The 26,241-nt window shown below is 50.5% G+C and overlaps 13 protein-coding genes across 13 annotated transcripts; 4 read left to right on the forward strand and 9 right to left on the reverse strand.

The window, feature by feature from the left end:
• Positions 1-347: 347 nt before the first annotated feature.
• Positions 348-2,301, reverse strand: AA0111_g7556 (hypothetical protein; the record flags this gene model as incomplete). The annotated part of the gene is made up of 7 exons (XM_028653905.1): positions 348-854; positions 908-1,243; positions 1,289-1,695; positions 1,744-1,916; positions 1,968-1,991; positions 2,039-2,109; positions 2,158-2,301. 7 exons carry the CDS (start codon positions 2,299-2,301, stop codon positions 348-350), a joined length of 1,662 nt encoding a protein of 553 aa, XP_028504931.1.
• A 4,499-nt stretch (positions 2,302-6,800) lies between these two features.
• Positions 6,801-7,139, reverse strand: AA0111_g7557 (hypothetical protein; the record flags this gene model as incomplete). The annotated part of the gene is made up of 1 exon (XM_028653906.1): positions 6,801-7,139. One exon carries the CDS (start codon positions 7,137-7,139, stop codon positions 6,801-6,803), a length of 339 nt encoding a protein of 112 aa, XP_028504798.1.
• A 663-nt stretch (positions 7,140-7,802) lies between these two features.
• AA0111_g7558 (hypothetical protein) lies at positions 7,803-8,771 on the reverse strand (the record flags this gene model as incomplete). The annotated part of the gene is made up of 3 exons (XM_028653907.1): positions 7,803-8,198; positions 8,247-8,482; positions 8,531-8,771. The coding sequence occupies 3 exons, from the start codon at positions 8,769-8,771 to the stop codon at positions 7,803-7,805; spliced, it is 873 nt and encodes a 290-aa protein (XP_028504919.1).
• A 585-nt stretch (positions 8,772-9,356) lies between these two features.
• Positions 9,357-10,211, forward strand: AA0111_g7559 (hypothetical protein; the record flags this gene model as incomplete). Its single annotated transcript, XM_028653908.1, has 2 exons — positions 9,357-9,708; positions 9,880-10,211. 2 exons carry the CDS (start codon positions 9,357-9,359, stop codon positions 10,209-10,211), a joined length of 684 nt encoding a protein of 227 aa, XP_028504918.1.
• A 1,270-nt stretch (positions 10,212-11,481) lies between these two features.
• On the reverse strand, positions 11,482-12,190 carry AA0111_g7560 (hypothetical protein; the record flags this gene model as incomplete). Its single annotated transcript, XM_028653910.1, has 2 exons — positions 11,482-11,613; positions 11,738-12,190. 2 exons carry the CDS (start codon positions 12,188-12,190, stop codon positions 11,482-11,484), a joined length of 585 nt encoding a protein of 194 aa, XP_028504905.1.
• Positions 12,191-12,755: 565 nt separating this feature from the next.
• AA0111_g7561 (hypothetical protein) lies at positions 12,756-14,722 on the forward strand (the record flags this gene model as incomplete). Its single annotated transcript, XM_028653911.1, has 3 exons — positions 12,756-12,859; positions 12,912-14,023; positions 14,073-14,722. 3 exons carry the CDS (start codon positions 12,756-12,758, stop codon positions 14,720-14,722), a joined length of 1,866 nt encoding a protein of 621 aa, XP_028504906.1.
• Positions 14,723-15,643: 921 nt separating this feature from the next.
• AA0111_g7562 (hypothetical protein) lies at positions 15,644-15,895 on the forward strand (the record flags this gene model as incomplete). Its single annotated transcript, XM_028653912.1, has 1 exon — positions 15,644-15,895. One exon carries the CDS (start codon positions 15,644-15,646, stop codon positions 15,893-15,895), a length of 252 nt encoding a protein of 83 aa, XP_028504817.1.
• Positions 15,896-17,078: 1,183 nt separating this feature from the next.
• AA0111_g7563 (hypothetical protein) lies at positions 17,079-18,791 on the reverse strand (the record flags this gene model as incomplete). Its single annotated transcript, XM_028653913.1, has 1 exon — positions 17,079-18,791. The coding sequence occupies one exon, from the start codon at positions 18,789-18,791 to the stop codon at positions 17,079-17,081; it is 1,713 nt and encodes a 570-aa protein (XP_028504820.1).
• Positions 18,792-19,088: 297 nt separating this feature from the next.
• On the forward strand, positions 19,089-19,396 carry AA0111_g7564 (hypothetical protein; the record flags this gene model as incomplete). The annotated part of the gene is made up of 2 exons (XM_028653914.1): positions 19,089-19,165; positions 19,216-19,396. 2 exons carry the CDS (start codon positions 19,089-19,091, stop codon positions 19,394-19,396), a joined length of 258 nt encoding a protein of 85 aa, XP_028504821.1.
• A 382-nt stretch (positions 19,397-19,778) lies between these two features.
• On the reverse strand, positions 19,779-22,169 carry AA0111_g7565 (hypothetical protein; the record flags this gene model as incomplete). The annotated part of the gene is made up of 1 exon (XM_028653915.1): positions 19,779-22,169. One exon carries the CDS (start codon positions 22,167-22,169, stop codon positions 19,779-19,781), a length of 2,391 nt encoding a protein of 796 aa, XP_028504822.1.
• A 553-nt stretch (positions 22,170-22,722) lies between these two features.
• On the reverse strand, positions 22,723-23,158 carry AA0111_g7566 (hypothetical protein; the record flags this gene model as incomplete). Its single annotated transcript, XM_028653916.1, has 2 exons — positions 22,723-23,083; positions 23,142-23,158. The coding sequence occupies 2 exons, from the start codon at positions 23,156-23,158 to the stop codon at positions 22,723-22,725; spliced, it is 378 nt and encodes a 125-aa protein (XP_028504914.1).
• A 361-nt stretch (positions 23,159-23,519) lies between these two features.
• Positions 23,520-23,933, reverse strand: AA0111_g7567 (hypothetical protein; the record flags this gene model as incomplete). The annotated part of the gene is made up of 1 exon (XM_028653917.1): positions 23,520-23,933. One exon carries the CDS (start codon positions 23,931-23,933, stop codon positions 23,520-23,522), a length of 414 nt encoding a protein of 137 aa, XP_028504915.1.
• A 605-nt stretch (positions 23,934-24,538) lies between these two features.
• Positions 24,539-25,744, reverse strand: AA0111_g7568 (hypothetical protein; the record flags this gene model as incomplete). The annotated part of the gene is made up of 1 exon (XM_028653918.1): positions 24,539-25,744. The coding sequence occupies one exon, from the start codon at positions 25,742-25,744 to the stop codon at positions 24,539-24,541; it is 1,206 nt and encodes a 401-aa protein (XP_028504799.1).
• Between the last annotated feature and the right edge of the window lie 497 nt (positions 25,745-26,241).

Below are 26,241 nucleotides of genomic sequence, written 5' to 3' on the forward strand. Positions count from 1 at the left end.
GATATACAGGCAAATGTCATCATGTTTAGGATTCATGGGCAAGTTATGAGTTATGTATGATAATGAATTATTACGACTACAAAACATGTCTATGATATATGCCTGTTTCAGAGGTCTGTAGACTCGTGATATCAGTGAACCATAATGAACGAATAGTTTGCTGAGTCTATACTGCCTTTTTTTCTTTCGAAAAGCCAACGTACCAACCTTATACACTTGGTTGATTCACGCAACATACATGACAGTAATACCAACCATCAGTCAGGAAAGGAGCTTTTCTCTAAACATCCCTCATCGCGTAGATGAAACAAACCCGGAGAGGCTGGTAGCCATCGGTCCAACTCCGATTACAAGGCATGTGGACTCACTTCCACAATTGGTCCAATGTACGACTTCTTTGCGAAGAGAAGATAGTACGCCACACTGAACAAGGCAACCGACCCGGTCACGACACCTGCCCAGTTCATATGCACAAGATCGGGACTGACCTCGCTTGGCCAGAAACTGAAGAAGATGATCAAGGTGAGATAGCAAATGGCGACGACGTTGTTGGCCACACCCCACGCCCCTGCTAGACGCCAAGGACCCCAGGTCAGGCTGCCATCGTAAGCTTCGTTGATTTGAGTTTCATTGAAAATGGTAAGCGAAGAATCAGGATTCTCGAGGTCCCCACGGAGCCGGCGCCAGAGGAGAAGACCGATTGCGAGAAGGTAGGAGAGGTAGAAACCTTCCAAGACGAGGGATATCGTCCCGTTAAAAGCAGCGCTATTGCCGATATTGATCAGAGCGAGGAGGGCGGCTGATACCGTGACGACTAGGATGGAGACTATGGGAATTGTGCTGCGCTTGTCAATCTATTATTGGTTAACTACACACTCTTTGAAAGCCTGTCGGTGCAGACGCTCACCACACTGAGAGCACGCGAGAAAGGAAGACCACGGTCTCGAGCAAAAGACCAAGTCATACGAGATGCAGCGGCTAAACATCCCATTGCGCTACAAAATTCGAGAAGAACGATGATGGCAACCATGACAGTAGCACCAGCCTCGGATCCGACAGCGTCTTTGAAGATGCGGAGGAAGGGCGCGGTCGCGGCATTTTGATCGCCAAGCAACGCTGGGATATCGTGTGCGTTGAAGAGAACAGCGAAAAGCATGCCTAGTGCTAATGTACCGTTTATGACAAGACTGAGAAGCATCGAGCGAGGGACGTCGGTACTGGCGTTCTTGACCTCTTCAGACATCTATGATCGTTAGTGAGATGTGACATTGGAGGCTATTTGGCTTACGTGAACAACTGAATCCGTTCCAACAAATGCTAAAGCATTACCTTGAAGCCCGACAAAGAAGGCTAGAGTTTGTGTGTTCCAAGCACCTTCGTTGTGAAATGTCGTAAAAATCTGCTTGGCAGAGTTGTGGATGGGGGTCAGATATACCAGTGGCACTAGAATGCCGAAGAAGCCAAGAACGTGGACGATCAATACAACGACTTCGATGGTAGGAAGCGCTCCACTTATGAAGACATTGATGAAGACACATAACAGTAGTATGGCCCAAAGGAGAAGAGTGCCGTGCCATCCTTCTCGAGTATAGGTTCTGTCAAGATCATTCAGACTGACCAGTTGGAGAATCAGGTCGGCAACGAAGTAACAAACGGAAGTAAGAGCTGCTATCCAACCAACTACAGTGAGCCAGCCTAAAAAGAATCAGAACAGACTAATACTGTCTTGAATACTGCACATACCAGTCAGATAGCTGAAAAACTTCTTGTTCGACCGTGGCGCCAACAAGGAAACCCAATGGTATTGTCCACCAGCAGTTGGAACTGCACTGGCAAGCTCGCCGATACAGACGAAGACGGAGAAGTTACCCAGCCATATAAGTATGAAACCGTAGATGAGACCAGCAGGGCCGCCACTGTGATGTCGTCAATCGCTGTTGGAAATATAGAAAACATTGAGCACTTACTTCACGAAGCCTATAGAGAAGATGCTGCTGTGATATCAGCAGAAGTTTTCGTGACAGTCACGCAAACTTACACAAGCAAGGTCTCCCAAGTACACATCAATCCACACGAGAGTCCAGTCATTGACACCAGTCCGAAGCGGCGCTGATGTTATCAGATCCGGGAGGTACGTATTTCTAGAGCAGTTCATACCTTCAGCACTTGCTCCTTTCCCACCCTCGCCAACTCATACTTGTCGCGATCGAATTTAGGGCCTTTCCCTTCTGATATGGAGCCTCTTCCCCTTTGCCGCAGAATCTCATGGTCGAACGTCTGCAGATCAATATGCTTCTTCATGATAACGTTTGTTCTAGTTTTTTTTAATTCGAAACGTGTTTAGCAACAAGGAGGAACAAAGGCAGTTCGCAGCAACAAGTCTCCAGCAAGCAAATAGACCAGGAAAGGAAAGAGAAGAAGATAACCGGGAGATGTGTCGTGATACAGGGCATATTCTATGCAAGTCAATCTCGATATATACCCCTTCCAAATGTAACGTGAACCATGTGCACCTGAGAAGACGGCAGAGGCGAGGACCGGGAGGCGGCCGTCCGGCAATGCAATCGAGCGTATGGAAGTTAGACACTAAGCCAGTGATTCGCACCGCAAAGGCAGTTGGAGGCTCTCTGCAGTGACGGCGGCAACTCGCAATCCGACGTATCGTACTGCAGTCATAGTCTGAGTGACTGGTCCGCAGTAAATAGGCGTTGATTGGCGCCCAAGTTGCACAATCGGGCTGCCGAAGCTGCAAAAAGCGGCGGCATGCATAGTTGTGGATCCTTCATTCATACATCTTTTAGGTGGTAGAGGCAAACGAAGATTTTCCCAGTCATCTTCGCGTATTTTTCGAGCAGCATGGGCTATGCTTGAATGATCAATGCATATCTGCACCCGGTCATCATACTGTGCATATGCCTAGGAAACCGGCGTCTCCAGCTTCTGCAACTAGCAAGAGGGTTGGTAGAGCATTCGATTGCAAGACAAAAAGGAGTCAATAAGAGGCACCTAGCATCGTCAGCACTTGTCTCTCAACGTGCGACGATGGGCTGCCATAGCTATCCAGTTACATGTGGACCAAGGGTTAAGCAGGTAGCAAGCGGCAACAATAACGGCTGTCATACCGTAAAGATCGAAAGTCGAGGCCTTCCTGCAGATCTGTTGTGGTACGGAAATGGCCAAAGAGGGTTGTCGTTGTTGGAGGATAAAAGGAGAGTGGATCACTTTATGTTCCACGAAGCTGGTTAGTCATCGTCGACCCACGTGGAAAGCCGCCTCTCAATACATCCGCGTGGTTTCAACGGCTATCATGACGTATCTCGATATCTTACCCGACGGCTCAAGCGACACGCGAGGTACCTGGGAAGGGATGCGCCGCTTTGTACCGGATGATGTGCGAGCTGAGATTTGGCTGGCATGTCTGTCAAGACGCTGCACTGCTGTCGGAAGCCTGCGTAGGTGTATACCATACTTGTTGCATGATTCTGTCTACTCTTGGATGCCAGCATGTGCAGGTACTGGCATGCCACATTACATCTTGGTGCAGCACGCGTGAAACACTCCTCTTGCGGCATACTACGGAGTACGAAAGCCCAAGGAAGCACAAGGCCTCTTGTTGACTGGAACAAGCGCGGACTCAAGTATGATTAGAGATCCGAGATCGGGCGTTGACCTGGTCAATTGCTATACCTGATCTCTCGTGCTTGTGCGACGTATGAGTGTAATGGAATACGACTGGCAAGCACTTAACTAGAGTCTCTTGAGAGCCAAGGCGGTCGATATCACCCCATAATGCTGAATGACTCAAAGATGTCCCTGGATCATGGGTCATGGCACAGTGGAAAGTCCCCATTGCTTGCATGGCTGTGATACCACCTCACTGGAAAACATTTCAAGCACGATGAGGCAACGTTTAATGGTGCGATTGTGCTTTTGATCGAGAGAAGTCCCCAAAGATGTTATTTTGGGAAACCGTACGTCGGAGATCATAAAGAAATATAGCTCATTTGGTTGTCGCAAGGTATCATTAGTCGGCGAAGGTGATATCGCAAAAGGTTAACTAGCGAATCCGCTTCAATGCATGATCACGATCTCATCGCTGGAAGCATCACAACTCCTCACCTCCGCTTCCTCCCATTGCGCGCTAACAACCGTAGTCTTTAAGATCTTGGAATGACTTGCAGTACTGGCTGTCTCCCACCTCTTGTCATCCCACCGCTTCTGATGACGCTTGTGATGTACAGCAGTTATTTCAACGTCCATCTCCCCATCAGCACGATGAGGACCTCCAGGAACACCGGATGCAGAATTGGCGTTTGTCGTCTTCTCTTGTGAAAGCATTGGTAAGAATCGTCTGATTCTGTTGCTTTCCGTGTAACTCTTATGACTATGTCTTATTCCAGCACCCACCTTTGAAGTAGTGCTTGAGAGTTGATACGAGAAGCTTTTACTGTGCGAATAGCCATGTTCTGAGGATGTACCCCGACGTCGGAGCTCGTCACTCCCATAGAGGCCCGATGGTACAGATTCTAGGAGCGGACGAAGGTAAGGCACACATGATGTGAGAATGGTGATGCACTCGATGATCTGTGTGAAAAGTATCCATTTCCAAAGATCCTTAGTCGGGTTGGGTGATGTGAATCCACGAAGGTAAGCCATCTGGACTGCGGAGGCTACGATATCTCTGCGACATGTCAGGAGGGGAAGATCATGGCAGAATTTTTTGCGTCTTACAGTGACCGCGCTCCAAAGAATGTTAGGATAGTGATCTTCTTACTCGTGCTCATCTGTAGCGTCATGATGACGTGTACTGGGAACAGTATTAAGGCCAAATCTGTCACTATGTTGACGACACCCACCGTCTGCCAGAAGGCAGCCTGGATACATTATCAGTAACAGCCTCAGATATCCCAGCTTACTTTCGCGACATACCAGATCAAAGCAATCTTCTCCCCTAACAAGAAAGCGCCACGGCTCTATAGCGCCACATTGGAAAGCCGACACGACCTCGGAAAGCGCGCTCCACAATGCGATGAATCCAGTCAAACCCAAGCCTAGATTCCGATGCAGTTTCGACTCAGTCAGAATCATTAATAGCGAGATGATGGATAGTTTCGCGAAACATAATGTTGCGATGTAAAGCAGCTTGTTCGCATATTCCGCCTGCAACGCGATCAATGAACACGTCGCCTCAAGAAGGCTGAATCAGATGCTTACTTGCTGATACACCACAATCTGACGCTCAGTCAACACATGAATATCTCGTCCAAGGCCACTGTCGATCTGCACGCTGACCGATGCACCAGAGCCTATACTCGCGAGCTACTCAAGATCAATTAGCAAGAAAACATCCATAGACTTGAGCAATTGCACCCATTATGACGTACCAAAGCAAGCAGAACGAACGCATCGTCAAAATCAAGGCTCCTCCTGAGTGCACGCTTCGTGATAAGCCTAGTCAAGACCGCCAAAGCGGAAGTGATCAAGAGAATCCAAATAACCACATTGACGAACGGACCGACATCTGCATTGCTTCCGGGTTGGCGCGGGACAGGGTGATGAAAAGAAACAAAGAGAGATGGCGCCATCATCGCATCGTATTTGTTGTAATCAGATCGGGCACCAAAAAGAGCAGCGCAAATCGCCAAAAGAAAACTTTAGGGTAGTGACAGCCAGCAAGAACAAACAGTCTCGACACACACACACACACACACACACACACACACACACACACACACACACACACACACACACACACACACCAGAATGTGCGGTGGGCAAGGGCGCCAGTCAGTACTGGTACTCATGCAATTAAACGGCTGGTAAGTATGGATAACAAGGTTCCCAATGCGCCTATCCATCTGATAGAGGGATAGTTTCAGATACCGCCAGGTAGCCTACGTTTGGGGTCCACTCAAAACCAGTACAGCACACACTGTCGTTATCCGCTCTTCACCTTGAAGGCGACACATACTTGCAAACGAGAGAGGCCAATTAGATTGGGAGCTGGCTGGGCAAAGATTTACTAGGCTGACAAGCGGTCGGACAGCGTTGTACAAGTGTAACAAAATAAAGCGTCCAGTACGCAATGATGACTAGATATCTGTGTATACTCGGCTGAACCTGCCTCCTTGTGAAGGCAGGCGTTTTGTTACACGGCCTAGGTCTGGTGAGGCTAACAGACGCTGGCAAGTTAGTTCAAGGTACACGTCGGGCGCTAGAATAGTAAGCTGCATCAGAGAAGCCGGTATATTAGCTTGACAGCTTGTAGGAGGCTCGTCAATCTGCAATCGCTTGCTAGCCTGCTCCAAGGTCTGCTAACCTTAGTGGAACCTTGCGACACATCGGACTCGGCGCAGTACCGCGTCTGTTTGTAACCGCGTGATTGAAAAGTGGTAGCGCAATCCGGCAGTGGAACATTTGACAGCATAACCTTGTGTGGTGTCTCATCAATAGGCGAAATCGCATTCGGGTGGCCGCCGCAACGGTGGCGCTATCTGTCAGATATGGCGGCTGTTCACAGATTGTTGCACAAAGAAGTTTGTGGCAGCCGCCAAGGCGGATGTTCAAAGGTCAAGGCCGAATGATAAAACCCACGTAAGCAGCGGTGAAGTGATGGATGTTCGTATTCTGTTATGCTGCTACATCGCTCTTCGAGACTCATGCTTGAGACTGAAGAATTCCATCTCTTCCATGTACGTAACAAATGTGAGATGCGTCGAGTTTAGTCAAGCTTGGGAACTTGACATGTTGCTTGGATCGGGATCCCACAAAGCATGAGCTCGTACTTCAACTCAAGATGCTTACGGACGAATCTCCACAGGGTTCTTCGCTGGGTGATGGAAATCAGGGACGCTTCTCTCCACGATAATGCTGTCAGCATCAGCAACCGCTCTGCCGCCAAGGAGATGTTTTATGAGTTCTTTAAGCTTCTTGATATCATCCTGACTGAGGTGACTGATATCGCCAAGTGTCGGTTTGCCGTGATCATCCCAATTGACTCTATCATCGATAGGTGCCGGGTTGCGGGCGACTTCATTGATATCTGGTACGGCTCGTGCGACAGAATGCAGGGTTGTTGGAGCTGCAGTGATGCCCACCGCAGAGGCAAGTAGCGGAATTAAACCGGTAGTGATGTGCATGGTGGTTGGATCGCAGACAATATGTTCAGTTCCTCTTTTTGGTGCTGCTCATCATTAGAAGGTTCATACCCTTTTGAGCATTCCTACTTACTTCAGGGAAAAGGTTACAAATGCGAAAGTGGTGTATGAGATGGTGTGGTTCCAGCCCTTCGCTACGGAATATATGTATGAACTCCTTTGAACCCAGTGTAGCATCTTCGGAACCATTGCTTCTCGTATGTGATCAAGACATCCCGACGTTTCAGACACGCACGCCTTTGAGGTAGCCCAGGCACTTTCAACAATCGTCCGGTTCCGTATCAGCGTTGCACTGCGCTTCTTGCATTCTCGCCTTGTAGTCAGTTCAAGAGACTCGTCGATGATCTGCGACCATAACATTGACCGTCCAGTGATATACAGAGCGAATTAGATACTTCCCGTGGCCACGAATTTTTAAAAGTACACAAACTTCCGATCCATGACGTTCGGCAGCTCAGGGCTGAGGCTGATTATGTGGTGTAGCCTCCAACGATATCAGGTCGCATATCTATCGGAACTTTGACAGCAACCGGTCTTTCTTACTGCGGTCAAAGTCAAAGAAAGGTACAATCGTATTTTAATTGGCGCAAAAAATCAAATCCGTCCTCATGCCATTCTTCTCTTAGTTATGTTCCAGTCACAGCTTTAGAACACCACAATTTCTTCTCTGTCAACACTCTGTTCATATGCATCTTTGTGTCCGTGATACTGGAAATAAGCCTCCTGAAACTTCCGGTATGGCGATTCCGGTGGACAGAAGGCGAAGTTCTCCAGGGTGTTTGTCGCTTCGCGGTAATCGTCGAATTCGTAACAAGCATGTTGGTCAGGACGCGTGGCCCATGAGATCAGCTTATCCCAGTCACGGCACCGTCGAAGCTGGTCATCACCCCCTTGGGGCGCAACTGGAGCTGGCATTGGTGTATCGTCCGCAGTGCACATGATATCCTGGCGAAGGCCATCGAGACAGTGGTAGATGTGAAGAAGATTGAAGGGCCGGGGGTCACCCTTGTGCTTTGAGGCGATGGCTTTGCGGACAAGTTTCTGGGAGAGTTAGCGATTTAAAGTACAGCTTAGCTTGTAGATACGTACGAGACAATGCAGATCATGGATCCCTTTGATATAGTAGATGCTTCGCTCAGTATCCCATGGGAATCGAGTAGAGGGAGGTAGACTCATACGTTTTGCGAATCCGTCTTCGAGCGTGATTGCCATAGCGTTGGTGTTTATAGAGTCCCATGCTGCCTCCATATCACTATCACTGGCGTTCGGATGCCAGTACTCCGTCATCGCGTGATATGGCACAGTTGTGTCGTAGGCTAGTCCACCTTCGAAATGTGTAAGCTAGAATGAGACTTAGATGGCTCCTTGCTTACTATAGTTACTCTTGGCTGGAATGTGCGCGATACGGAGCTTTGCATTTTCCATCACGAGTAAGATATTCGCTGAAAGAGAAAGCAGCAGAAGAGACATGTACACGACGAAGCTTCGTGTGTTAGTCGGGATGATTTCAGTACTCTTAGAGTCCCACGACACGCCCCTCTTGTCTTCCAAATCAGCTGAGATCTCTTCCTGTTCATCGCTGCATACTGGCTGATATGCTGGAGGCCGCTCCATTCTTCGATGCGCTTTGTGAAGTGGAGGTAGGAAGCCAGCCTCCGCGCCTCCATAAGACGGGGTGCGTCCATTGTGTGTAACCAAAACTCGTCTGCAGTTGCACAAACATATGTCGCAAGTATGTCCCGACGAGAACGTCCCCCAACCACAACGCTCCGAGCTCGGACCATGAATGAATAGCGACGCGACCAGCCTCGGTTCATCGTTACATCGCCCAGAAAGCCATCTTCCCGCCCCGTACAATCGAGGAAGGTCGCAAGCAGATGGAGATGGCGATAGCGATACAAGTGTTACCGAGTGGCTGGAACATGTGTGAAAGGTGAGGGGCTATCTGGGGAGGTGTGCTGGGGCGCAAGGCTGTTACTTGCCAGCCTCGCCAAGACGCTAAATGTGTCAACGGTACCTTCCTTGTTGGGATACTTCACCCTAACACGGCAATCTACGATGTCCAATACTTGGGTCAAGCTATATCTCCGATTGCGCTGTCAATGGGTAGCGGCGGCGAGGTAGCGTAGTTGCAAACTACTTTACCTGTCCGATGTCGCCATGGCTTGAGCCGCTTGACCAGAACACCGGTCAGCAGCAATGGGACAACGATACGTGATTCGAGAAGCAAAGACAAAAGAAGAGCTGGATGAGATAATAAACGTTATTTGGGCTGCAAACTACACACCTTACGAGCCGTTTATGCAACTCTTCTTTCCGGTTCTTGGCTACACAACGGCTCATCGCGAAGCTGCCGTCGCTGAATCGAAACAACGCATCTGGACACAGCACCAAGCCGACAACGCGAGCCATTGGTTCTATGCTTTCGATACAGTCACCAAAAAGACTATTGGTTGTTCGCAATGGGTAATTTCGACATCCAACCCATTTGTCGCAGGCATACCAAAGTTGACCGCGCCTTGGTGGCCCGAAGGCGAACATCGGAGGTTCTGTGAGTCAATTCTCAATCAGGTGTACAGGCCGCGCGCGAATTGGATGACGCGGCCCCATTGTGGTAAGTGGAGCACCTCTTCTTTTCTCCAAACGCGCTATCTTTGGGTTAAAAAATATGATTGTACGAATCAAAGGAATCATCTTCATCCTGCCGCTGACCTATGATCAGCACTCAATTGGATGGCCGTGGATCCCGCTCATAGAAATCGTGGCGTTGGCTCTCTTCTCATGCATGTTGGCATCACACGCGCTGACGGGCTTGACCTCGAATGTTGGATGGAAGCATCTAGCATGGGCAAGCCGCTTTACGACAAATTCGGTTTCCAGTCTCTGTTGAAGGTTGCTTTTGACAACGAAGACTCGGAGGCAAGTGATGAATGGAGGAAGTGCGCGCATGAGATGACACCTGCGCCAATCTTTGCCATGTGGAGACCGAAGAAATCTAACGGGGCGAATTCTCAAGGAGGCTTTAATCTGCCATGGGCGTTAGGTAGTCAGTGATGAGAAGCACTATTCCAGCGGCCCGTATAGGCCATGGTCAGATTATTCGGAGACTGTAGCAGTGCATAGCGGATATGCAATCCAACAAAGGCATGCTATCCCTCGAAGCGGAGGGGTCTCGGAGGTACCGTATTGTGAGAGAACGCGGCTGGGAAAGGGGGGAGTAATGAAACATGAGCATGTTACCTTTGAAGGTTTGGAGAACTGGGAGGGAATGTGTACTAGTGGGGTTTCCCACGTATCACACTTACCCATAGCACATAAACGCCCGCCAACGAACACATCTAGCACACCTTGTCTGATCCATTGAATGTGTTGCTGTTCATACTCTTCTGCCATGCTGCTGAGTTCTAGCCAGACAATGCATATTGACGCACCTTGCACCTTCTACTACCATGCTCCTTGACATTGAGACAGTATACACGATTGTACATCAACTAATCGGCAAGTTGGCAGCAATCAATACAGTACTTATTACTGCAATCGATGCACATGTTGCCGAGCTCTTTTGTCTCTCATCTTCTTCTGCACCTGTAGCATTCCCACAGACAGTTGGGTATCGATTCTGCACCAGGATCGGGAGTGTGATGCAATATCGGGTAGATTGCTTTTTCTTGAGACATGCTAGAGATCGCTTTCGTGGTAGTGTTTGAGAGATCTTCTCGGCAGGGTTGAGAAGCTATTGGTATTGTTGAGCTAGTTATAGTCTCTTGTCGCCTCCCAAGTTACCATAGCCTGAAAGGTGAATCCAGGGAATGTGACTATGTGTTCGATAGCAAACGCGTAAATACGCTCTAGGGGTGGACAGTCGTGGGTAGGCTTCGTCGGCTAGTGATGTGAGCAATTTCAAGTGAAAGTGTGGTACGTCCTGAAGATAGACAGTGAGATAAAGTAAAGTGTGAAGAAACGTTTGCTGGTCGAAGTGGAATCAATTCCCAACGTGTGCAATTGCAAAGCAAGGCGGGAAAATGAGAAAGAACCCACCACTGTGCCACGCTTCAGGCTCTCCCTTGAGGCCAGATACTGGGACTACGTTCTACGAATCGTGCGTCGTTTGGTCATGTCTATACATAGCTTGAGTTGCAGGTATACCCAATAATTGTATATGTACCATTTGGACTTGTGGTGCTTGCTATGTCCATATATCGTTCTTGGTGTGCCCGCTCGCCATCACTGAGGCAAGCTTGAACAGACCGTGAGCGACTACGAACGACTCGCAGAAAGCGGCCAGAGCTGCACTCCTTGGGACGGGTTCTGCGGCGCAGTACACTCACTGCCATCCAGCCTCCAGTTTCTCGATTGCCTCATCCTCAAAAACGACATCAGCCATCTTCGCGTTGATATCGGCAATGTTCGCATCGTGGACAGCAGGGGACTTGTCACCACATGCTTCTTCAACGACCTGGTGAAATTGTTAGTGACGTTTACAGCGACTCATGTGTTGCCAAGTCGGTCCACACCATCGGTCGAAACCCATAACACATCGCGTCAAGAGCAGTCGCGCGCACACAACCACTTGTACTGACGCCACAGATTATGACAGTATCGACGTTGAAGAGCTGGAGCTGTGTAGCGAGGTCGGTCGCGAAGAAGGCGGACGGGTAACGCTTGCAGACAACGACTTCGCCAGCAGCAGGCTCTAGTCCCGGAATCCATTTTTCAAGGCCGTTGCCGCAGCCGGTCTGGAACAGCTTCAGTAGCGGTACTTTGCTGTAGAAAAGTCCTGCATCCGACATGTCTGGTTCCGTGTATTCGACTCGCGTCCAGATCAACGGCACCTTGCCTTGGCGTGCGGCAGCGACGAGTTTTGCGATGGACGCGGGCGCCGCCGCAGACGCAGGGTTCGATTTGGTGTCCAATGGACTGGCGTCGCTCCAGTAGGCGTTACAAACATCGACAAGTAGCAGCGCCGGCCTCTGCCCCCATCCTATTTTTCCGGCAAAGCCTTTTTGATAATCGCGATGAGCTCTCGAGGGCATTTCGTGGTTTGGGACACTAGAGGTGAGTCATGATTAAATTTCCGGCGGAGAAGCGCAAGGACACTATGACAGTAGCGTCGCGCCGCTTGCTATCGCCAGCGTTGTAGGCCATCACCATCGTCGTCCATTCAATTTAAGGCGCAACGTTGACGGTATCAAGCACTGGTGCCGAATGGAGCTTCGGACCAGTTCCGTCAGGGCAATTAGGCGGCTTTCACGCCCCAGGCTGTCGGGAGTAAGCAACCGGTTCCCAGCGGACCATTAATATACCGACATACACTACCCGAGGTATCTTTATTCATTTCGCACCGCCACATGGACACACCCTCGGCGGAACCCATTTCAAAGGCTCTTGTTCCAATGCAATGGCTTGCGGCACTGTCAACTGCCCTGTCAGCATAGCGTTGATCTCTGGTGCACCCGTTACGCGCGTTTGAGGCACTCAATTCACGACCGAAGCTCGACCCCGGACTTGGCACACCACATGATCGGACTTCCCCACATGAGCGCACAGCCGGAGGCCGATGGCTCTCCTTCTCCTAGGACTGCCAATTCAGTCCCCGCCATGGACGCAAAAGAAGGAAGAATAGGAAACGCCTTTGCGTGCGAGCGCTGTCGAAAGCACAAGGTTCGCTGCGTCCCATCTGACACGCCCGCCATTTGCCAGAGGTTTGTTTACCCAACTGTATTTCTGCTCCACATCGAATGACACGTGCCCCAGATGCCAAAAGGCCAGAGTCGAATGTGTGGAACATGTTGCGCGCAGACGGCCAGCAAAGGCGCGCAGCGATGGCCAAACACCCACCAAACTGCGCGACTTCGACAAGAAGTTGGACAAGTTATCTGCTATCGTTGCAACAATGGCACCCACTCCAACGCAGTGTAGTCTCCCCTCGGTGGCTACAATCCCTTCGCAGCTGTTAGATTCCTCACAGCAAATGCCGACGCCAACACCAATTGCCGCTCAGCCTGTGTCCATGTCGTCGGCCCCCAGAACTTCCATTCTTCCGGCTCACGCGAATCAATCTGAGACTTCTGCGCCATTCTGGGATTCGATGAACGATACGTTGTCTTACCTTGGTCGACTGGATCCTGTCATCAGATCCATCAGCTTAGTGCATATGCAGATGCTGCTGGATACGTACCGTAACATGGTCGACTTCTTCCCCTTCGTATCATTACCAAGAGAATGCCGCTGCCAGGATCTCTTTCAGAGCCGGCCAATGTTGATGTTTGCCGTGCTGACAGTTTCCTCTTATGATTCCGTCTCGCTTCAGAGAGCACTGAGCCTGGAGTTCCGCAAGGTGGTTATGGTCCGGATTATGAAAGGTGAAAAGACTCTAGACCTTCTGCAAGGACTCTTGGTCTTCATAGCTTGGCATCACCACTACATGGACGTCCAGGCTGTTTCAATCACTATGCTCCTTCAGCTGTGCTTGGGTATAGCACACGACTTAGGCTTAGACAGCATATCCAGGACTGTGAGGAGTCCTCTACAAAAGGAAAACCCAAGAGATAGGGAAGCCAAGCGTGCCTATTTGGGATGCTACTACCTGTCTTCCAACCTAGGTCTGATGGAGCCCGGAAAGGCAAGGGCTATGTCGCATACCAGTACACTCCGGAACTACGCGTCAGAACTAGCTTCTTCCTGGGAGAACACGTCGGACGCGGTGCTTCCAATACTGACTGATGTCTGCCAATACATGGAAGACGTGGAGGAGACTTTTCGTAATCAATCTGAGCAAGCGGTCGTGGTTCGTACTCAGGTCAAACGATTGAGTGACAAATGGGACAACATCCGTCTTGCGTCCAAACTGCAAGCAAATGACTTCAGTAAGTAACCATGCCACGATAGGATGCATAGTTACTGATTCATCGCTAGCAATATTGCAATGGCTACAGCTTGCAGCACGCATACATCTGTATCGGACCGCTGCTTCCATTGATCTCGTGGATCGCGATAGTACACCCTGGGCTTCAGGCTTCCAGTTATCACTACGCGTTACCTTGGTGCGGTCGACTGAACAGTTCCTCGACAACAGCACAAAGCTTCCAACCAAGCATTTCGATTCAGTATCGTTGATCGATTGGCTGAACTTGATAAACACCATCACTAGCTTGAACAAGCTGGCAATTCATGCTTCACCCATGCCGGGCTGGGATGCTGGTGAACTGCAGATCGCAAAGTCGTTCGACTATTTCCGCGAACAATTATCTTCGCAAATGCCTCGCCCTCGCGATGCCCAGGACGCTCATGAAGACGCGTTTGAGCGGTTTCGACGTATCACATCGGTGATGAGACTAGCATTACACGATGCAGTTGGCAGGGGAAGCCCAAACGGCAATACGTTTGAACTTGCGACTTGCTCAGGACGGACTGTCTCCCTGCTCCATAACCTAGCTCTTCCTAAGATTAATGGCAATGGCTCTACCAATGGGGTGGAAAAGCTGCCGAGCTTGCGGGACGTAACTCCTTCGCTCGACATCACCAGTAGCGATTTCCACTGGAAGTTTCTCATGGGTGCGGTCTGAACCAAGGTATATCAAAAGCCTTGTGCCCTCGCGTATGGAGGTCTGGCACTGGGTACGAAACATTTATTTCCATCATCCCGACTCGGCACCAATCAGCGCCGATTGCGCTTGCATGTATCCTCGCCGTCTCACCGGACTTCCTATCATGCATCAAACGCCGCACACATCATGCGGCCTCTCTTCGGAGGCATATCCTCCAGACCGGACGATCGGGCATTGTTGACTAGCCAATGGCTCCGTCTCGGTGGTCGCGTCCAATGTCCGTCCGTGCCGAGGCCCAGTCTGCTGCACGTCACAGGGCAGACTTTCGGACAAAACCCACAGAAAGCCTATTTGTACGCCTCCGATTACTGCATCCAGATGGTGTCCCGAAATTCTTCCGTAGTTCGTGGTTCCAGCGCGGTTTATTTCCGCTTTGATCTTAGCGATAGTCTGCTTTCGCTTTTACATCTCTTGTTCTATCGTTTATATCCCCAGCATCAATTACCGCCTCAAATATATGGTTCCAGTATTCAAAGTGTGTGCAGTTTCTTATTGTCAAAAGTCGGGACCCGAGTTGCAGCCAATTTTTGCTGCGTAAAACTTTACGCGATAACAGATAGGCGCAAGCCACAGGCGTCGTCACAAGACCTTCTGTGCTCCTGGAATCAGCCCAGGCTCCCCAGCTGTATTCGACGTGGAGATGATATATGATAGCATGCCATCAGTAGTCATGACCCAGTTCTTTCGTGTAGATACTTCTGGTCAGCGATCGCTTCGTCGATAGCAAGCTCACTATTCAAGCTCACCAGTCACCGCTTACTTCTTGTGCGTATAGCTGTATCGCCTATTCACCCTATATAATCACTTATCTAGGTTAGGCCGGTTCGACAAAGCGTCAATCTGAGTAGAAAACCACGGCGATCGTCAGTAATGGGCTGTATGTCGAGCAAATCTATTGGAGCAGAACGCAGTGGAAGCGGCGACTCGATGAAGCTAGCAAAATCTCGTGGCCCTACGCATACGATGACCAACATCAAAAAGCAAGCACATGCCAAAGTTATGGAAGTGGTGAGGCCGAGCTCGAGATGCGGTGGAACTCATTCCGGCTGGGCTCTTTATGGTGGTGCTGGTGGTGACAGCGGAGGATATGGTGGTGCTGGTGGCGGCGATGGTGGCGGTGGTGGTGGTTGATGCCATTACTGCTGAGCTTTCTTCCATGTTTATCAGAATTATTTGTCGTTATATCAAGATTTTTCTCTAATGGCGTTCTCCTAGAAGTGCGCGTGAAGTATACGAGATGTTCATTAGTCACCAGAAACTGAGCTGCACGTGTTTAGAATGCATCAGCTGGACCAGCAAGCGTGAACACTCTCAAAGTTAGGATAACTAGTTGCTTCACCGCACTATGAATCGAATTTAGCGAAGAAGATTCGAATTGCGGAGACGGAAAATTGCTGAAGATGTTTTTATATTGACGAGTAGTGATATTTGGATATCAGTGCCGCACACGATGAAGACAACGTAAAGCAGAATATAAGAGAAAACGACGGTCTTGAACCACACGTTCACAGTTCCCATCTTGATCTACATTCGAAGGCAAAACTCATCATAATGTTCCTTTAATCATTTGCACCCACTCCTGACGCGTATTTTTCAGTTGCAGACGAGAACTGAAGTTCTCTACCATATACAGTACATGAGTATACCTGTCTCCCCTTTTCTTTCTTTATTATCGCAAAAGTGTAGTTTGCATATACACTGGCCGAATACACCTCTGAAATCGATTTTAAGAGCTACAAGACGCTGAAAGTTGGAGGAAATCTTTCCCCACTGTCAACCTCAGCTATCTGGTAGAAACATCTTGTTCTCGCCAGGAAGGGGCATGTTGCCTATAAACACAGCTACGCGATGTCCTTTGCTGTCATACCTTTGCTCAAAATTACTCTTCCTGACAGATGTCTGTATTGAATGTCCTCAACACTCGACCGTTCGTACTACCCAACTGTACTAGGTCTCACTTTACTTTTGATTGAGAACAGCTTGGACAGTACGTACAAGTGCAATAAACAGTCAACAACTGAAGTTTGAAGATGGGTGCCATGAGCCAGCAAAGCGACAGGCTGCGGGAGATAAGAGAGATGGTTAGGAAGCAAACGGAGCTTGTAATGTTCTTAACCTTTTTATTGATGCGAATCTGACTCAGGGTATCATTGCGCCATTGCTGTCGCTGCTTTGACAGCGCTCTATTTTTGAACTGCCCCCTTCACCTGTTGGAGGCTCCCGTGGCCTTCTATGCCTTGTTTTGTCGCCTTTGTCCTGATGAATATGCTACAACCCTACTCTCTTGTTCCAAAGTGTGCCGTTACGACGTATCTTACCGTATCATGCGGAACGGATGGCCTTCAGTACTGAACACCCAGCTATCTAAGCTTGCAACCTCAACGTCCGAGAATGTGAGCCAGAGGTACTTTAACGTTTCCGCTGCCCAGAAGCTCTCTTGCATGTCTACCCATCTATCCTCGCCCTTCGTATGCGTATCGTACACGTCGGCAAGTTGTGCGTAGCCGAATGGCGCTTTGCAATGCTTCTCCATAGCTGAGAAGGCTTCCCAGGCCCATTCACGGTACCGTTGATCGCCCGTTATGCGCCATGCGTAGAAGAGACTTTCCACATACTCGGGCCGGCCTTTGTATGCTGGTTCCAGCGACCAGATGCCGCTCTTCATGGCCTCTCGCTCTTGACGTGCGGTTTCTGGGACAAAGTGCGGATCGTCGTATCCGAACTTGGGTATCCAGGCCCAGGTCTCAGGACCGATCTTCGTAGGTGTAGAGGCATACGAGTGGCGGCAGCCCTCGAGGAGCGCGAGCGCGAAGGTTCGGAGGTAGGGTTGGTCGTAAAGTCGGGAGGCGAGGAGAATAGTACCGGGTGCGAAGCAGGCGAGGTGTCCTTGCTGATTCTCGTACAGCTTGTCGTTATGGCGCCCAATGTACAAGTGCTGCATGTAGTGATCAGGTGCAGGTGCGGACCGGGAACTGAGATGCTTGCGTAGGGAGTAGGCTGCGTCGGTAAAGCGTCGCTTGTATGTGCCGATATGAGGATCTGTCCGAGGGGCCAAGAGTGTCATCTTGACAAGGTATTCGTAGTAGGAATCATGTCCCCCGTCCCAGTGCCTTTGGCGACCCACTGGCTCTCCTGTCATGATATCGATGGGCGCATCGACCATACCAGGCCATGGTGTCTTCCAGTTGGACCACACAAGGGGTGCCCATGCATTTGTCGAGTTCTGCGTATAAATGGGGTCGCCAGTTAATCTGGTCAGGATGCGGTTCTCGAGTATGGAGGAGCCGGTCCGCGCAGGGCCTATGGCGGGATGCTCGTCGTAGCCGTGTTTTGTTGGGTCGTCGCTGAAGACCCAAGAAGGGTCTGGTTCGCCCTGTTCTGTGTCGAAGTCGACACGAGGCCACGGCATGCCTGTGGGAGTATCGTATGCTGGGGCAAGCTTCCCTGCTAGAGTGACAGCATGCTCGAGTACAAGGTCGCGTGCCTCTTCGCTCAGTATATCCTCCGGGATGAGCCCAACGTCGTACATGTCCACAATAGACAAGAGCCCGCCCAAGTATCGTATTGTGGTTTCAAAAGGGTCGACGAGGTCCTTCGCTTCGGTGAAGTCGATAGCCAGTATATGCTCCAAAGAATGCGCCAGCTCGTCCCATAGTCCCATCAGGGCCAAGGTGCTCGCCGAGTCCACAATGAAAGCACCCCACCCATTTCTGGACGAGGAATTGCCTCCCGACACAGGGAGAATGTCGTCACAGCCCCAGGCGTTCTCCTTGTACTTCCAGAAGGTATATTTCATGGCATCCCGCACGCTCTTCGCCCGTGCCTCTTCCGCCTTGCCTGTTCCATTCCAGTCTGCATGCTGGATCTGTGCCCCAAACGCCGGTATACCCCTGTCTCGAACAGTCGGGTTCTGGAACTCTTTGATGAGGAGGTACAGTGTGATGACGATGATGGCTGCGAGGAGCTTGAACGACGACTCGGGATTGCGCTCGAATTTCGACTTGCCCCAGCGGCGGAAGCCGGGCATAGTTGGAGAGTGGTAGGAGCCTTATGGTGCTGCCGGATGCGCTCAAGAAGCGGGTGGTAATAGCGCGCACATCTGTTCTCAAGGTGCGGAGCTGGTGCGGAGGTGCGGCAATCGATGTCCAACGTCCCAAGCTATCATGCCAGGCTTGGCTCCAAAGGAACGACCTGCGCGTGGGAGGAGAATACAGGCTTTTCTATATGGTTGATCGTGATTTCAAGATGCGCTAGGTGCATGGGAACGATATGGTTGTGTCGCGCTGGAGTCTGAGAGTTCCTCTAGGCTTGGCACTGACCCTCTATGCGTCGTCATCCCGAACTCTGTGACACCACTGCAGCGCAGTTGCACATTCTCATCCTTGACATGTCTGTCTGGCAGTACGTGCACGTTATGATCGTGTAATTTTATACGACTAACACTCACATAGATGGTTCAAGGGCATACCGCCCAAGACGCGCATGATAATCGGCGTGGGCGTCATGGCCTACGCGGGCGCTGGTCTATACATATCCGACAGGGCTGAAGAGAAATTTGGCCTTGTCCCGACCGATAAGGATAGGGAAGAGCTGCGGGACGCGCTACCCAAGATCACGCCCGTCGAGAAGTGAAGTCCTGAACAGGCCTTCTCATTCGCGCCCAAAAACAGGACAGGAAACCAAGACAAGTTATCGTCTTCTTGGCATGTTGCCGCAAAAGGTAAGTTTGCTATACTCCCAGATGCCGTGAGTGAGAGTCTGATCACACCTAGATGATAAGAAGTGGCTTCAACACATCTTTAGCATAGGTGTACACGAGTCTTTCATCTCACCACTACAGAGCAGCTTGTGAGCCATCACATGTTTAGGTCTCAATCAAACCGAAAACGACCAACAAGTTCGTTATTATCTTACAATTTTGTACAAGCTACTATACATATGAAGCCTGATATCATCTTTGTGTGCATCGAAAGAAAGAGAAACAAGCAAACTGCTCTATCACTTCCCAGCGCCTTTACTCCTTTCCTTTCCTCCAATGCTCAGGCCATTTCGTCTCGTCCTGGCTATAATCCGGCAGATCTGTCATTTCCAGTGGGTACAGTTTCTTGTTCAGAAATTTTCTCAGGCCTGCATCGTCGCTACGGTACAAACTTTTAATAAAACCCTTTTCACCGTCTACCATCTTTCTCCATTCCTTGATCTCTTCCTTGCTTACCTCAGAAAAAGACTCCTCGGCCGCCCATTCTCGGAATGTACCGTTGAATATGCCCTCGAGGTGAATTCGTGCACGGATTGGATCAATCAACTTCCTTCCAGAGTCAAGCAGCGGAGCTTTCTTCTCTTCAGGTACGCTCGCAAGCCAAAGAGGTAGCTCGTGATCTTTCATTGTGAGAAAGTCTGGTCTTGACGACTTAAGTCTTTTCGCTGCGGGCGCATCGGCGTTGTCCTTTACATACTTCCGCTTAATAGAAGTATCCACACCTGATGGTTGCTCACTTGGTTTTTTAGGTTGTGGTGGGATCGAATCGTTTTCTTCGGCCTCGTCGTCGTAATCAAAGATGTCACTATCATCATACAAGTTGTCTCCCGCAGGCCTCGTACCCGCTTCTAATGTTGCTGCGTCTACTGGGCGTTGCGCTGCAAAGTCTTTCAGGTAGCTCTGAGGATAATACATTACACTCCCCTGTAGCGAGACGTCACTAATATTTTTGACGCTCTCCATCAGCACTTCAGCTACATTTTCGATTTCCACCTTTCCAATGCCCTTGAACAGTGGATGGCTTTCCCGCCAAGACCGCTTTTGACGTCGGGTTAATTTACCGAAGCCACCGAAAGTCTTTTGGAGAACAGCTTTCTGGCCCCATATGTTCATCTGGCTCACAAGATGATTAAGGTTGGACGGAAGCAGATCCCTCCACTCCTTAATCTTATTGCTTTCCATAGGCTCGAAGTTTGGGATATCAGCGGCAAGCATGGGTCCGTGTGTACTGAGGTTGAAGGTGGATGATTGAAAGGTAGTCGGTTCACTTGGAGGCTCTGAAGGTTCCCTTGGAGGCTCTGAAGGTTCCCTTGACTTCGTAGGACCCTGGGTTCCTTGAGGTCCTTGTGCCGAATTCTTTTTGTTAGAACGGAAACTTTCTTGAATTGCCTTTTGCAGATCTTCGTTCGCTTCATCACTGTTTTCTCTATCATAGTCGCTATCATCGTCGCTATCATCGTCGCTATCATCGTCGCTATCATCGTCGCTATCATCGTCGCTATCATCGTCGCTATCATCGTCGCTATCATCGTCGCTATCATCGTCATCGTCATCAAGCCTCTTCTCCGAATTTCCGTTATGGCCACGTTCAGGTGGAGGTGTCTTGTTTCGACTAAAGTCAGCGATTCCAACCAACAGATCGACAGTGCTAGGATAGTTGAGAATCTTCAAAATGCGCGTACTCATCCTGTACGGCAATACATCATCTCCTAGGTTGCTCTCCGCCACGCCCCGAATAATCTCCTGTATGCGCTTGCGCGATGCTAATGAGTCAAAGGCCATGGCTCTCCTGTGCTTCTGCCTGTCTTTGTGCCTAAATATGCCGTAGAGTCCATCCGCGCATGTGAGAAAATTCGGGTGATCGAGTATATATTCAAGCATAGCGAACACCCATGGTCCACACGCTGAGCCTTTATCGAACTTATAGCTATTTTCTTTGGTGTCATTAGGGACATGTTTGAGTGTTGCTGCTGTGAATTGCCCTCGCTTGAGATCCATAACTTTTTCGTATCCACAGAGAATCTTACCAGCAACCCATCCTGCACCATACATTTTTGTTATACGCCACTTGCCCTTGCGGTTCTTCTCAAGTGTCACATGGCCGTCTAACCATCTGGCATCATTTCTCTGCTTGTCAATTATCATGAAGCCCCAATGTCTACCGCCGCAGGGTATTGAGCTTTCGTCTCTGCTAATCATACCGTCCGTCACGGGAACAACGATCCATCGTACGTTCTCTTTCTTCATAGCAGCATAACATCCGGTCGAAAGAACACCTTTCTCAAACTCATCCTTGCCGCACATACACTGACCGATGCGGGCCAGGCTGATGGCGGCGCTTGATGGCACGATGACTATATCGCTTCGTTTTTTCAGTTCAATCGTCAAAATGACTGCAGCCAGTTCCAGTGCATTGTTGTCTAGCCAACTATTGTCAGGGTCCGTAGATTGAGTTGCAACAATTTTGATGAATTCATCTACTTTGAGCGCAAGAGGGTTTCCCAGATGATTGTAGTGGATGTAGTTATCTTTGAGCCATTTGTTGATAATATCTTCCCTGTTTTCTAACGGGCGCGAAGCGGGTGGTGGGTCATCTCTGCCAGTGTTTCCGGCGGTTGGAGGGCGTTGACCGTTGTCGCTAGACATGACTGACACCTTGTTGTTTGCTATTGGAAGATAAGGCCTTGAGATTTGGAAGGGCTGTGGACGGCCACAAATGCAAGTTGCACCCTGGAATCATATGTACCATCTCCTCCAAATCAATGAACAAAGCCAGAGACGAGTAAAAAGAGGAATTGATGCGAGTGACAAAGACATAAGAGAGCAACTGGCTGATTCCTTTGTTCAGTACCAGACGACTCCATCGTTGTTCAAGTCTCTTTCACGCCAGTTTTGCCGAGAAGGTAGCGTCGCTCTTGTACGCGCCGACGAGCAATTAATTAGCGCATTTCCCTATTGTTCGAGTACTCCAATGCAACAATTAGTCACTCGTTAGTCAGCCTGGCTGTTATGAAGAGGAGACATATCGTCGGACTGTGGAAGAAGCTGAACATTTGGAAGCGCTTGTAGTGTGGCCAATGAAATCTATAGTTCATCATATACGTCTTAGCTACAGGACCGAATCTACAATGAGTGTGCCGAGCAATTGAGGGACTGATGAATACCTATCCCCGCTGCCTGCTTGTCGAGCAGCACTTTTTCACGGTTGTTTATCTCCACTGTCTGACCTCTGACTCCCCACCCCGCCTCTATACGGGTCTTCAGGATCTGCGAAGGGATTTGTCAGAATTTCTTGATCCTCACACGGCCTTTGCCGGCACCTTTCAGTTCTGGACTGGCTGTCTGAGCCTGGGGTAGCATCTATGAACGTGATGCCGAAGTTGTTCATCCGGATGGGGCCTGCCCGAGTGCCGAGGCCAGCAGATGGTAGATCACGGTGGTTGTCAGTGTGGGTAGTGGACGAAGGGTTACTAAGATCGTCTAGTCTGATTGACTGTTGCGCATCGGCTCGTTGATTCATGTACGCGGCAAAGAGAGCGAATGCGAAGTAGGCAACCATGCTGCTGCTGGTAAGCTGAGGTCCTAGTGGTTCGAGTCCACGTAGTGTTTCGGACTTACCATAACGCTCCCAGCATTCCCAAGATCTCACATCCTCGTACGATACCCTTTGCCCATCGGCTCCGCCCTTCCAACACATTCATTGTCTTGTCATATTGCCAGCACGTATCGTAGCTGTCGTCGATTGTGTTGCTAGGAAAGCTATCTAGCCAAACAGCACCTAGAGTAACCAGGGGGAAATAAATCGAGAAACACATAGACCAGAGCATGCCAGCACGGTTGGAGATTCTCGCGGACCGGTAGTGGCTTCGAAGCAGGAGCAAAAGGTCAATAACCAGCAACAGAGGGTTGAAAACAAGGATCGCGATGATTGTACTATGGAGACATCGATTAGCATCTCTTCGTGCCTATAGCAGTAGAACAGATGAACAAGACAACCTACAATGTCCCACCAATGGCTCCAGCACTCAGATACTCAGGCCCTGACAGACCTTCTCCGTTCTCTTGAGCTCTCTCCACGTTGAAGGTCTTGTCCAAGTTTGCATAGGTAAGTGGCAAGCTCTTGGTCTCTGTCTGGAATACGAATTCTGATGGTCTGGACTCTAGCTTAAAGGCGTTGAAGTCCAGATCTCTCGTGCTGCTCACGTTCCAGCACTGAACCTCGCGGTGTGAGCTAAGCAACCAGTGCGCCATGGCGGCGCAGAGACCGAACTGTGCTACAGCGATGAGTATAGACAGAGCAAGGAGTGCACCGGTTGCGGATCTGGTGCTGTTAGGCCAGCGTGTGGATTTTGCGCCAACGAACATGAAGAAGCATGATCGTGTCTTCTCCCACGAGGTAGTTCGTGCCATACTTGTCGGGATGGATGTCTGTACGGTGTTGTGTAGTTACAGGTCAATGTCGTGAATACTGGAAAGGGTGATGAACGACGATGGCAGGAGAGCAGGAATGCTTCAAGGGCAGTGGCAGGCTCCCAGATTCTCAGGGTCGTATTGTTATCTGGTAGCGGTTCGATGAGTACCGTGGGTGCAAGGTCGGGAGCGAGGGGGGTCCATGATGCGATTCCCTCTTTTAGGAGAGATGTGTCTGGGTCACATGCTCGATACAATTGTAGGGTGTCGCATTTTCGAGAGGAAGCGACGATAGTTGTTCAGTGATCAACGAGCCACGTGGTAAGTAAACGAGGGAAGAGCGATTGGTAGGGAGGTATCAACTTGAATTTGCAGCTACATAGAAACATCGGACGCGGGGGGTAACAAAAAACAAAAAGGCTCGTGACAGTGAAAAGGAGATTAATCGTATCCAAGAGGTATTGCAGTTTACATGCGGCTGCGATAGGGCCTAGGCACAGCCGGCTGGAAAAGCCTATCCGGCAGCCTATTTCCGTACTGATCGAACCGGTAATCCTCCTTTTGTTCGATCCACATCTGCCCGCATGTCAGCCTCATGCTAACATCTAGAGCTTGCTACCGTAACGGGGCGGGTAGCCAGTGTTGTAACCACTCACCTCACGTTCGGCGTACTGCCTGTCCAACGGCACTGGTTGTGGATTTAGTATTTCTTCGTCGCCAAAGCCCGCGTCTCCTTGAAACCTACGCGAATAATGGGCTGCGCCGATGGGTTGCGGTGCACCGTACTCGGCGTACCCACGGGGGGCGTACTGACCTGGGCGTTGGTTGGCGCGCGCATTGCTCTGCATCCAGGAGTCGCGCTCAGGAAGACGGTCCTCGAACGATTCAGGGCGGCGGCCGAGGGGCTCAGGGAAGGGACGGGTCTGGTTGTAGTTGCCTTGGGTCTCAATAGGGTACTGCGAGCGGTAGTGGTCTTGCTGCTCGAAGCGCTCGTCATACTGAGTCTCGTAACGAGCATCGCGGCCTTGGTGTTCAAAGTGAGCGTCGTAACGGGGAGCAGGACCGCGGTCGTCGTAGTGTTGAGGTCCGCGCTCGCGCTCATCAATGTACACGTCGCGACGCTCCTCGTAGTGGGCTGCAGGATGACGGTCGCGCTCAACCCAGACATCGCGGTGTTCCTCTACATGACGAGGCGGCGCACCGTCACGCTCGACCCAGACTTCCCGGTCGATGTGCGTCGTGTGCGTCGGCTGGGGCTGAGGCTGAGGCTGGGCCTGAGGCTGGGGAGGTTCCTGGTGGATGTCGATGTCGATATGAGTTTCCTTCTTGGACTTGGGCTTATGCGGCTCCTCGTACGGCTCCAGAGCAGTCAAGTAGCCGAGCACCGCGCTGAGACTGGCTTGCGCGATGTTGAGCTCCTTCTCTCTGTTCTCCAGCTTCTCCTTCTCGCTGAGCAGCCAGTAGACGCGGTGCCTGACACCGATACGGCGACCGTCCTGGATATCGCCAGCGACGCGCTCTGTGTGCGGCGTGATGTTCTCGAGGGCGCCGCGCACATCGCGCATGCATCCGTAGACCCATTTGGACTTCTCAGGATTGGCTTCGAGGATGTCGTGGATCTCGCGGATGGAGAGAAGACGTCTCACTTCATCAAGGTCGGATTGGACGCGGCCAATGATGCGCACATAGACTGCATTGGAAGGACCGACGTCGCGGACGCGTTTGGCCTTGTTGAGGAATTCGGCAAGCTTGTAAGCACCTCCAAGGGCACCAGCGGCAGCACCGAGAGTGAGAATCTCTCCTTTAACCATGACGGGCGGTGTGAGGATAGCTCCAGGGAGCTACCGGCAAGGTGATGGTGATGGTTCAATTGAGTGAATGAGGGCCTGCGTCTCTGCCTGTACCTGGCGCGAGCATCCCGCGCAGGTTCAACCGGCTGCGAAAGTGGGGATAGACGCTTTGGTGAGTTTGTGAGGAGAGCAGAGTTGTTGTCCGTCAGCTACTCAGGGCAGCCTTGACAGGGGCCGATGATGTTTAGTGTTATTCGGGGGCTGGGTGCTAGCCACATGGGGGCCGACTAGCTGCAGCTCATCACTCCTCGCGACCAGTCCGAGGTCCTTCCTCCCCCATAGCTCCACCCGCGAACATGTGGCTTCCATCGCTTGCAACCGACGAGCTGATCATGTTCACCAAGCAGATCCAAAGCGGTGAAGAGAGACACTTTGACCTTGTATCAAGAGAGCTTTCTCGGCGCTGTAAACAACATCTAAACAACATCTCCACGTCGTGTTTACTCCATCTTTGATAC

Source organism: Alternaria arborescens (assembly GCF_004154835.1).
Source record: "Alternaria arborescens strain FERA 675 chromosome Unknown contig_17, whole genome shotgun sequence".
Classification (NCBI taxonomy): domain Eukaryota; kingdom Fungi; phylum Ascomycota; class Dothideomycetes; order Pleosporales; family Pleosporaceae; genus Alternaria; species Alternaria arborescens.